Consider the following 12,290-nt stretch of genomic DNA (forward strand, 5'->3'; position numbering starts at 1 on the left):
TCACTCTCTCCCCTCCTCCGTCAGCTGCTTCTACCCCTTCATCTCTGTCCTCGCACTTTCTCTTTCATATTCTTCTCCCTCTGTCTTTTCCTCCTTCATCCTCCTCCTCCTCCTCTCTGAGTGCTGGTAATATTCGCTATAAATCATGACCACCCTGACATACACACAAACACACACTCTCCAAGACAGCAGGCTGCACACACATACTCTCACACACACACACACACACACTGCGACAGCCAGCTGTACATTGCGGCGCCTTGCTTACGTTGTTAACGATGCATTAACTATGCATTGGCTCTTTTCATGTTTTCTGATGGGGGTGTGTGTGTGTGTGTGAGCGGTAAGGATCTGAATGATTTAGCTGTGCAGTCAAATAGCTGCATTAGTCATCAGCGTACACACGTGCACACACACGCACGCACGCACACATGCACGCACGCACACACACACACGCCCACACACGGAAGGCAAACACATACTGAGATAATCATCACATCTTCTGAGACAACACTGAAGTTCCTCTTATAATAACTTGCCACTATTCAACCAGGCCATTGAGTTGGAAGCAGACAGATCTTTGTGATGAGATTCTTGGCTGCAGAACGTGATCAGGGTTCTGATTCTTTTTCCACTCCTAAAGCAAGAAAGCTTTTTTTAAAAAATGTGATTTGGCTGGCATTTAGCAGGCTTTGCAAGAGGGGCTGTTCCCACTGATGTCATGGTGAATAAAGAGGAGGTTAGTATGAGTTCTTTGATTTCATTGATTTGCAAGGCAATCATGCAGTAATGTTTGATTTGAATAATTTACTCTGTTTCATGTCTTTTTATGTGATTTTCTCTGCGCACAGTTGACCTCACTGTTCCTTTGAATTCCTAAAAAATACATGTGGAAGAAATATTCAGACCCTTTACTTTTGTTAAAGTAGAAAACAACACATTAAATTGCTCAATAACAAGATAAAGTCCTACATTTCAAGTTTTTATGAGGGGAAATTTCAGTTTATGACAACACAGGTCTTATTTTTGTCGTTTTTGCCGTCATTTCTATCTGTTTTTATAATATTGCACTTACTTACTGAGATCTTGCCCTGACTATTTCTTTGTGCAGGGCATTTGATGTGTGCTGCAGGTGTGAACTGGTGTAAGTCATATATGACCCTGCGCTACAGGTGTGTGCCGCACAGGTTGTATTAAAGTGAAATTAACCATTATACCATCCTTCACAGTGAGACTATGCAACTTTTGCTGGGCAGCAACCACTATGGCCACAAGTGAACCTGACTGAGAGTGAGGGGAATGGGAGCACAAGCAGGAAACACCTGCCATACAGTAGGCCATGTTATGTTAACCACTGAAATGTTTATCTGTGCTATGATTTAGAATAGTAAGGAGTCAAAAAGTCAGCAAACTCACAGTTTTGTGGGTAACACAGCAATATCTAATGTTAACAGTTGCTAACATTCTTGCTAATTTCTTGCTAACAGTCTTAGCGACTGTAGCTGGATTGAGCAAGCTAGAGTGCATTTCATTTCTCATGAATTCAATTTTTCATTTGAAGAATTAATATGTTATTTCTTCTTTCAAAAGTTACACAGTCTCATTTTCGGGAAAAATAAAGAAGTGGTAACAGAAAAGTATTAAAGGTAAATGTACTTTCTTTGCAGAACAGCTCATATCATATGCATCTTTCACACATAGTTCCCAGTAATTTGTGGGATAACCTTTCAAGTGCGGCTAGTGATTTTCACACATGCAGCTACATTCAGGAACATTTCCATCTTGCGGCTTTTCACACATGCCATGGCAATGCTGGAATAAATGAGGCAAGGGACAGTACATGCATAACTTATGGATGCCAACCGCCATAAAACTCAACAGAAGAAGAAGAAGATTGGGCAAGGCCGAATGTACATGTATACGGCAGAAGACGTCTTGTATTATTTTCAGTTTCCAGCCATTCTTGAAAAAAGGAGCTTGTTTGCAAACAAAAGAACTTATATTGCTTATTAGTTATAAAATCATCTGCAAAAGCATTGGCAAGGCAACCGTGAACAAGTCGCGGATTCAAAGATGTCATCAGCAGAGTCAAAGACGTCATCAGAGGAGTCTTGTGATTGGCTCACTCGCTTCACATGAAAGCATGTTTCATCAGACGGACATAGCCCTTTATGTGCTTGTCCCTGAAATGTTACTGCGTTCATTCACAACACAGCCGTACTGACATTTTCCCTGAAATGTTATTAGGTCTTGAGGTGGGAAATTGGCGGTACAGATTTCCCTGAATATTGATCCCTGCTCCCATTCACACATGACCCCATGAAAGAAATGTGTGTAGATTTGTGTCTCATACTACAAATTAGTATATGATGTTGTTTCTTAAAAACACTATAATGAGCACATTTCATTTTTACTACCATATTACATAACCCTTTCAAAGAAATGCTCTAGGAACAGTTACACAACAGCTACTTTTAGGAAAAATAGAGAGAAAACCTAATATTATACAGATGTTGTCTGACACACAAAGTACAGGTGCTGTATTTAGTATTTTCTGTCAGTTAAATTATTGTCAAGAGTCTAACTTATTAAGAATTTTTGCAAATTAACAACTACATATGTGCCCATGTATATTTATTTTTTTCTTATAATTTGTACCAAATTGCACCACACTCCTTGTAAAATGTCCTAAAAATATACTTGCAAATTACTCAAAAATTTCCAGGAAATTAGAATAAAATGAAGGGACCTGTAAAATAAAATGTAACATATGAAGTAAATATAACTATAGCTGTCAAATGTAAATGTAGAAAGTACAATTTTCACCCCTGAAATATAGTGGAGTAGAAGTAAAAAGTAGCATAAAATCAAAATACATACTGTAAGTACTGCATGGGTAAATGCACTTACTTTAGTTACTTTCCATCACTGTAGAAATAGAGCTTCAGGCAAAAGACTGTGTCACTCATTCATTCATTCTCATTCCTCTCTCTCTCTCTCTCTCTCTCTCCCCTGTTTCTCCCCCTCACGCATCAGCTGATTAGGGGCGTTACTCTTAGTTATCAAATCAGATTCCACCACGATGTCTATCTACCAATCACATCTTAGCTGTCAAACTTTAAATCGTGCAATCGTTGCAACCCTCCTCCACCCCGTCTACCTCCATGCCTGTGATCCAGAAGCCCGCTCCTTTTTGCTCTCAACCCCATTCTCCTCCACCTCATCACTTCAGCACCAGATCCGAGATCACCAGAAGCTCGCTCCTCTTCCACCATCAAGATCTCAGCGTCCCCTTTATTCCTCACCACCACCAGTGTCTAGACTCCATTGGGGGGAATATCCTATTCTACTCTCACCTTCACTTCCCCTTTTATATATGATGACATCCCGATGGAGTCTAATCACCAAAGACTTCTCACTTTCATCTATCATGCATGTTTAATAAATAATATTCACCTCAAAAACTGATGTCTCTCCTGATTGAAATATCACCAGTGTCTTTTCATCTATATTCCAGAGAGAAATGGAGTCACACTTTTTTTCATCATCTGCCTCAGACCTGTTTTAGTTTTTCTTGCAGAACTGTTCCTAATATATTTTTGAGTGGTATTGATTTGAATAACTTGCTCTAACTTGTATAAAAGAGTTTGAACCCATGCCAGTGCACTGACCCTCGATCTCTGTCTCCCTAAATTATGTTTTGCAACAGAGAGGCCTTTAATGTGTATTTTAGGAGCAGTGCCTTATATAACAGCAATAATTCAGAAAAAAAAAATGATTTCAGTTTGAGAGCAGGATAATGAAATGATGTCAGCGTCAGACGCTCCTGCAGTGAGGCATGTGACAGTGATTAACCAGCAGTGTCAAAGGTGCTTGGTCATACCATACATTAAAGGCAAATACATAGGCGCACTGCAGCCAATCAGAATCCAGTTGTTCCCATGGTCATTGCCCCAGAAATGACCTCCATGGGTATATGAAGGATTTTTTCATTCATAGCTTCTCCTTATAGCATGACCTTAATGTCTGTTTCAATCGCATCACATTACAGTAGCTCTCAGTTACGGTCGCCAAAATGCATTCAGCTGTGCATCAATATATGACATGATGCCCGCAGTGAGGGGATGAAGTCCCCTGGCAGAGGAGTGAAAGCTGGCCTGCAGAGGTCCCCTGCAGGCCAGCTTTCACGCACACACACACACGCTCACGCACACATGTTTGTTTTACTGTAATTGTGAGGATTTTGTGTTGACTACATTCCCTGAGGCGAACCTTAACCCTCACCTTTACTGAATGCTGCATTACATATAAAGCCATAAGTCAGAAATCTCCTGCAACTGAGTTGTTTTTACAGCTTCCTGTGGTTAGTTTTGGGAAAATAGCCTGAAGGGAAACATGGATGCCTGCAGTGATTTATGCTGTTTTATCATCTCTCAAAGGTATGTTTGAAACTCACAGGAGCAGATAGATTGCTTTTCTGCTTTGAAATATAACCTAGAAATACTGTTTCATGTCAGTAATTACTATGAGGGCATTGTTGTATAGCAGCAGAGTGGGCTTCAGTTTCACAGTGAAACATACTTTTCACCTTCACTGCAATATAGATAATGACAGAGATTGCTTTTCTCCAACAACTGAACAATTAGTCAGCATAAAAGTGGGAGTACAACTTAACATTTCAATTTTAAAAGGATAGTTCAGATTTTATTTTGTTATTGGATGGACAGTTATGAAGTAGATTGGACTAGTAATATTATACAGCTCCAGCTGGGAGTCATGTGTTCACAGCCAACGAGCAGCTTGTCAGATCAGTGAATGTGGCCAAACCATTTTAAGCTGATACACAAAATTGTTTCTCCTTATTTCATTCATTTACTATCTTGTATAAAGTCCATTTTGGGAAAAATGTAATGGCCCCTGGATTATGTTTTATATCATCAGACAAAATGTTCAGATGGAGCTTTTTTTGCCAAATGATCACATTCATCTACAAAATGTTCAGTGTCAATATTTTCAGTGTTCATTACATCAAAGTGTGTTTCCAGGTGTTGGGGAGTACTACTGCGTATGTGAAAAAAAATATTTAAAAGTTTTGCGGCTCCAGATGGAGCTGTGTGATAGCTGATAAATTGCCTCAAGTGATGTCAAATTTGAAAATGAAAACAATCTGGAGACATGGAGTTAGAAAGAAATGAGGTTACAAGACCTCAGTAGTCCATTTCTCATCATCAATGCTAAATTGATGGAGTACTACAATCTATCTGAATATCAGATCTACCCTTGAAAGGTGGTTCTGAAAAGTTTTAAGCTTGAGACTTCACGGAGGACAGCGGCTGTTGTCAGCTTGGATTCATAGCAGTTAGTTATGTGAGACCTGCATTCTCACAACAGCAGAAGAGAAGCAAAGAGTGTCCACCTGTCCAGAATGTGATCTAACGTCCAACTCTTGATGGAAGATGACAGAATGTTGTTGGTGGAAACACTGACTTTGATGTAAAATGGGTAAACAGAGGAGAGAGATAGATCAGTTTCGGTTTTGCTTTGTACTGGGTGTTAGTATTGCCACTCAGAACAAGACTTAAAATTAAACCCTGGAGCATAATATACTTCTTTTCATTGATCCATAGATTCAGTATGTTCAAAACACTCATGGTTTCTCCAGAACACACCTACAGTACATATAATAATCCTCTTCGCTCTGAAGCTTAGCAGGAAATAGCGTATTAAACGATTTGTTGGTGAAACAATAACTGCTTATTGATTCAGGACGTAGAGATCAGTGGTAGATTAGTATGAGAAGTTCCTTTTGATACCTTTTTTCAGACTCTGGGTCACCATTGGAATCCATTGCAACTGCTGTGAAACCAGGCTTCAATTCCCATCATGTGACTGCATGTTGTATACTATCGTAATCACTAGACCCATGGTCCTCACTGGCCTTCAACCTCCTCTTCAAGTCGTTACAGTCTCCGAATTCCAATACAGAGGACGTGATCTTGGTATCCTCAGTGGTAGCTACGGCGCTACTTGCAACACAAATGTTGTTACCATCCACAACACAGTACACTGTAAAACCCGATAAGTTAATATAACTTAAAATAATTGTTGAAACAGATTACATCGAAAATTTTAAGTGATAATTATTCCATTTTCTAAGTTAAAGAAACATACTTGTTCAAGTAGTTTTTACTAAGTAATTTCTAGTGACACATACTCAATATTTTAAGTTACATAAACTTTCTTACTTACATCATTATTACTCAGTATTTTGTTTTCAGACTACTAATAAAAATCAAGTATAGCTAACCGTAAAATTTTTGTTACTTAACCAGAAAATGTTTAATTTCTTGGTAAAGCTATTTTCACTTTATGTGAACTTAACTTGTTTAAGTTCAACAAAGTTGTACAATCCTCCCTATACTTAAATATTTCACTTGAAATTTTAACTCAAAATTCCATGTGAAGCAACTTAATTTTTTTGAAACTGATTACATCAATTTTATTAAGTAGATTTGACTAAAAAATACAAACATATTTTGAGTAAACATTAAAAACACATTAACACAGATGATTCAAATGCAAGTTACTATTTTATTTAGTAACCAAAAACATTTTACACTGAAATTAGCACGATAACACCTTCAAAAACAGTGCAGGGGCCTTTGGGAAATTACTTTTTTCCCCAAACTATAGAAGTGGACAATATGTATATACTCCTATAATGGTACATGCCAATTTTTATCATGATATTAATATACAATCGTGGCAAGTTAAAAACATTTTTGTACGTTTCCTGACAAGGAAAGGCAATTGATACCAAAATTATCCAAATATTGCCATAAACCGTTCTGTTCACCAATTTTTCAGTTTGCTTATAATGGCCGCATATTAAAAAGAGTTACATGACAATGAATATTAAGGCAATATCTCTGCTGGTTGACAACTTTCACGTTATACATCAATATCTTGCCCTATACGCTTCCATTCAGTGCAAAAACAGGAACAGTAACATTGAACAATAGTGCAAGGGCCTAACAAAATGGCCTGACAAAAGAACCACATAGTGGACAACCGCATGGTATGGGATCTTACCAGTACAGAATGAGTTTTCTTGAACATTAACACATTCAAAATTGAACAATAAAAATCTTTGAAAAACACATCTCTAAGATGTTTTAAAACAGGAACAAACTACTCCACTGCCAAAAGTTCATTTTTGAGGCTCAAGACCCTGGGTCTCATGTTTCCATCCTCCAGACCCATCAAGACTTTCTGAGTGAAGTCAAAAGTATTTGCCATGTCTTTTGGGTAATTCAGATGCAGTGCATAAATCAGTGCGAAAAGCACTACAAATGCGTCAGCGAATGTGGGAAAATCAATGACTGTTTTACCCTCGAGCACGACCGCAACCTTCTCTGGGCAGAGGTACATGGCATCTGAAGTGGCACTGATCAAGAGCCCAACCGGTAAGTCACCAATGTCTGGTTCAGACTGCGCCACCTGCAGACAACAACAGAAGGGTTACCTTAGGCCCTAGACTCCCTCAGCTATTTCTAAAGGGTGATTGCTGAAAAATATATCAGTGGCTTATCAGAAGACAAATAGCAGTAAAAAAAAAAAATTACAATCTATGAATGTGATTTGATTCACCATATGTAACATAAAATAAAAAATAAGCAATTAATCTTTTAGGGGCGAGTGTACATTTTGTTGACACATGGCATAGCAACTATGGCATTTATTAAGATAAACCTGAAACTTGGTAATATTACCATTGCTTCAAGGGCAGGATTTCAGCATTACAAAAAAAAGGTAGCACTATGGAATTTCCATGGTACTGTTTATTTTCATGTAACTATAGATTTGACTAATTTACACTGGAGTTTGCAGTCCAAGTGACAACAGTGAGAAATGGCCGCTTAATATTTAAGCATACTGAAGCAAACTGAAGCTTGGAATAGATCATGAAATTGTATATTTTGGAGAGTATGAATGATTCAGGCAAACAGAAATTGGGCTAGAACCAGTTATTAAGTTATCAAAATTATCAATATCCATACAATATGGTAAATTTGAATGGCATGTACTCAGAATTGTTTTCTCCAAGATGTGGATTTTCATTCATTCACACAGTGGCAGAGGCATTATTTTTGATTAATAAAATGAATAGACATTTATTAATCATGTTCAGTCCAGTTATTTATTATACCTCATTCCAGTCTACAAATCTTTGAATGTGTACTGTGATCGTAACCTTAACCCCCAAGAAAAACATAACATTAATTAAAGCAGGATTTATTGCATATGGAAACATCGTAATTTCAAAGACACCCATGATTGAAAAGCATATTCAACACATGCCTGTTTTCTGATTTGTGTCCATTCTATTCATATGACTATAATTTTAATGGTAATATTCAAACTCTGAAATTTTTCAACTTGTATAATCAGTGATTTACTGGATTAGAGTAACAAAGAAATTTGACTCTTTGATCAAAATAAATATACTGACTTACATCCCATTGCTTGAGAAATCCAGAGTCGTCATCATGCAGATATGCAGGGAGAGCACGGAGAACAGCAGCACGTCTGACATGAACATCAACTTGTTCCTTGGGAGCAAGAACATATTCTTGCCTTACTATGGCTGGTAAACAGCATAGCCACACAACACTATATTAAAACAAATAGCCCTACCAAAATTCTACCAAAGATAAACCAAAATCTACTGTAACATAATTATAAAGCACCAAGAAGCTTAAACAACTTACCTGGAGGTCATACATCTGGAAGATCCGACTGAGGACTTCAGCTGCTTTCCCTGTCCGTGCAGCTTTCCTCCTGAACAAGCGCTGAAGACGTGGGGCATGTCGATCCAACTCAGCATAGAAGCAGTTCTTTAGGTTGATGTTTGAGATTCTGTGAAACTCAGCACAGATCTGCAAAAACATAAAAATGACTTAAGTCAGCGTATAGTGTGTGTTCTTTCTGAAAAGGAAAAATAAAAAACAGCAATAAAAAAATGACACTACCAACCCATGTAGGGTATGTTAATCTACATTTGAGTAAAACTATTCATGTCCTCACAGACAAAGTCATGTAAAAGAATTATATGTGATAGATCTGCTCAAATAGGTGTAGTACAAAAAATGTCTTTACTTGTGACTCCATTTTGAGTGCAGGCCAGCGTTCCAGGATCTCATCAACAGGGGGATCATCACTGACGATCTCATTGCGCCGAAGGGCAAAGGTAGTCTGCATTAACTTTCCAATCAGAGAAAGGTTCTTGTCACTCTTCTTCACTTCATCTACAATTTGCAGTCTCAGTCGTTCAAGGCTTGCAGCATTTTCACCTCTTGGGAAATTGGGAAGGAAATTCACTTCTGCCCTCTTCGGTCTTTTGATGTTGGTGTGAGGAGATGGTTTGTTTGGGTTGTTCCGGCTCCTTTTCCCAGAATTTATAGCTACCTCATGAAATCCTGCACGACTCAACTTAGTGCGGAAGTTCCCCATCTTAAACTTTAAACTATTTTTCCAACCATACCATCCCGTCTGAGATCCTGGCTCTTTCAGACAAGGATGCTTAATGACAAGTGCTTCTGCTACCATTGAAACCTCCTTATCATTGGGGTAAGCTTTGAAGCTATGCATCTTGGCAGCAAGAGTCTCAAGAATGTCATGCTTTTGTCCCCTGGACAACTTTAGAGTTTTCCCTGTTCTGTCATATGTAGCATTTCCATCACTAAGTAAGAATTCTACCTCATAGGAAAAAATGGGCACTGGAAAAACATCAGGCCATCTGTTGACCCTGTCTGGAGTCATGGCATGAGGCAATATTATCGTGTCATCTGATGCTACTGAACTGGCATCACTCTCAGACCTGATCACTTTCAGCACAGCCTTCTGTGGAAGTTCCTCAATGTCTAAAAGGGAACATAACTGTCCATCAAAATCTGGATCTTGGTATGATAGGCTGAAGTTGAAGTCAAGATTAAACTTTTCTCCTATCATCGTTTTTAACTCATCCACAGATTCTGGACGTGACGATAGAGTCATCTTCCTCACAATGTCTGTGGAGGTATGGACATGAAGTAGGAAGTTTTGAGCTGCCATTTCCTATTATTAAGAAGAAAAGGAGAGAATCGATTGAAGGGAACCATCCAGTTTGATAACATATAATCATGATGTTGTTCAAAAGAAATGCCAGAAATGTACTTCAAATTTTCATTTTAGAATGAAAAAAAATATTGTTTTTGATGAGTATCATTAACTTCAAACGCCTGCCGTTTGCAATAAACAAAACAATCTGTTCAGTTAGTCTTTATTGGCTTGTTGTGGTGGGCAGTGTCACTGGCACTGATTATTTCCAGCAGAGGGCAGATTATTTTCTCCACTGTCTATAGATCCTCATTTCCAAATACATTTTAATCCTGCAAGTCTCTGATCAAAATAAATCTTTTCTGCGTTAACATCAAATGCCCATCAATATCATACGCCATGAGACTTACAGTGTCATTTAACTCTGACAGCTGAAGCACAGAGGTGTTGCCTGTTGATGTCAGCTCAAATGATCGTAAATGCTCACTGTACCAGCACTTGTAGTTCCTGCAAAGAAAGGAAACAGAGTTATCCACAAGCAGAACACGTTCAATTCTGCTGAAATTTGGAAGTCCTCCAGTCTGGTCTGCAGACACAAACATTCCATTTGCAAAATCTGTGCCATTTATGGAGTCCTTTGAAGTACTATATATGTTTTGGCTTTCTGTCTTTGTCTCTATGAAGTCTTTGGCCACTTGCGGCAGTGTGGCGATTTGGACAGAGGTGACACTTGAGGCTCGTGTGTGGGGTCTGAAAAACAATGGTGCACTGAGGTGATACGCCATCATGTGCTGATGCCTGGTTGCAAGAGTTTTCAAGACATTCTTGAAATTCTGTGTGTCATGTATCACCCTTTTGAAAAAGCGATGTTTTCCCTCAAACCTCATGGTCCATAAGTGAACCAGAGGCCCAAAACATCTTGTTAGTTCTGGGTAGTGCTCAAGGTAATGATGTTTGGGTCGGAGCTTAAAATCTGGAAACACTGCTTGAAGACCCTGTCTGTGATCACTTATCTTAGTCTGCATGTACTGGATGGAATCTTCTGTGAAAGATGGGGAGAGTACTAGCTGCACGATTTCTTTCAGGTCCATCAAAATAGCCCAGGTTTCATCTCCTTCAGGAACTTTACTTCCCACCATAAGGGGCAATAACCTCAGCAAAGTGGAATTTTCATGTCCATTTCCACCAATGCTTAGTTTGGCCGCAAAATTCTTTGGGATTGGTTGTGGTTTATCAAGCCTATCAGAGTGCTGATATGGAAATGAACGTATTTTTGTGTTAAGATATTCAAGAGTGAAATACTTAAGACGAATCATTTCACGAATGCACAAGGCCAACTCAACTGGCACAATACCTTCAAAAAGGTCGTGAAGTATATCAGGTGGGAAACCAGAAATAGGATGAAAATGCTGTAGTGTCTTACTGAGAGTGCACTCAGCCTTTACACCAAAATGAGATGCATTTTCTCCTTGCACAACATTCTGCACATGTACGTCATGGGAGGCCCTTGTTCTCATGCTAAACTCTCCTTCAGAAACTTCAGTGGACTGTATTTGGTCTGTAGTACAGCAGATTGAAGAATCTGGTATCTGTATCTCAGCCAGTCTTTTGTTGCTTCAATTTCAACCTGAAGAGAGAAGAGATTGAAAAGTGAGATAGGCTGCAATCTTTTTACAAAACCAGAGCAAAGTAATACAGAAGCATTGAATAATTGTCAGTTACCTTACATTACAGAAATTACATGAAATATGGTGTTTCAGACTTTAATATACAAAACCCAAGGACACCCGAAAAACACTTTGTTCTTTTTGGTCTCAAAAAATTAAGCTATTTATTTTCTCTTTCTTTGCACAATAAGTTGTCTTCCATGTCAAAATCCTAAAAGGTGAGGGCAACATAGAATAAATACATTCAGCAGGTTACTAATGTAATGTTATGTCTTGCTGATGCCTTGATCGTCTAAAGGCTTTTCTGGGTGTAATATAGCAAAAAATGTAACAGGCTACTTAATATATTTAAACTTTGGCTAAGTAAAAATCCTCATACATTCATAGGAAAAAAAAATACAAATGGTTAGAACGGTCCTTTTATCACCAAATAAATATAACAAACAAAAGTCTATACTGGCTCTTAAGTTTAGCAGGCAAATAAGGATGTTGGGTGTTTTTCTTTTTACTTATTATGTTTTCGTC

At 38.3% G+C, this 12,290-nt stretch overlaps 1 protein-coding gene across 1 annotated transcript; it reads right to left on the bottom strand.

The window, feature by feature from the left end:
• Positions 1-6,571: 6,571 nt before the first annotated feature.
• On the bottom strand, positions 6,572-11,658 carry LOC137188967 (uncharacterized). Its single transcript, XM_067598568.1, has 5 exons — positions 10,509-11,658; positions 9,160-10,116; positions 8,772-8,939; positions 8,517-8,612; positions 6,572-7,500 (listed from the first exon to the last, which is right to left on the bottom strand). The coding sequence occupies exons 1-5, from the start codon at positions 11,613-11,615 to the stop codon at positions 7,192-7,194; spliced, it is 2,637 nt and encodes an 878-aa protein (XP_067454669.1). The 5' UTR covers positions 11,616-11,658; the 3' UTR covers positions 6,572-7,191.
• Positions 11,659-12,290: the final 632 nt, after the last annotated feature.

This window comes from Thunnus thynnus, chromosome 9, assembly GCF_963924715.1.
Source record: "Thunnus thynnus chromosome 9, fThuThy2.1, whole genome shotgun sequence".
Lineage (NCBI taxonomy): Eukaryota > Metazoa > Chordata > Actinopteri > Scombriformes > Scombridae > Thunnus > Thunnus thynnus.

Excerpts from the sequence above, each read along its gene's own strand:
- LOC137188967 (XM_067598568.1), bottom strand. The coding sequence starts at position 11,615 with ATGAGAACAAGGGCCTCCCATGACGTACATGTGCAGAATGTTGTGCAA. Across the intron at positions 8,940-9,159 it reads CACTCAAAATGGAGTCACAA|ATCTGTGCTGAGTTTCACAG; the intron begins GTAAAGACATTT and ends ATGTTTTTGCAG. Across the intron at positions 7,501-8,516 it reads GATTTCTCAAGCAATGGGAT|GTGGCGCAGTCTGAACCAGA; the intron begins GTAAGTCAGTAT and ends TGTTGTCTGCAG.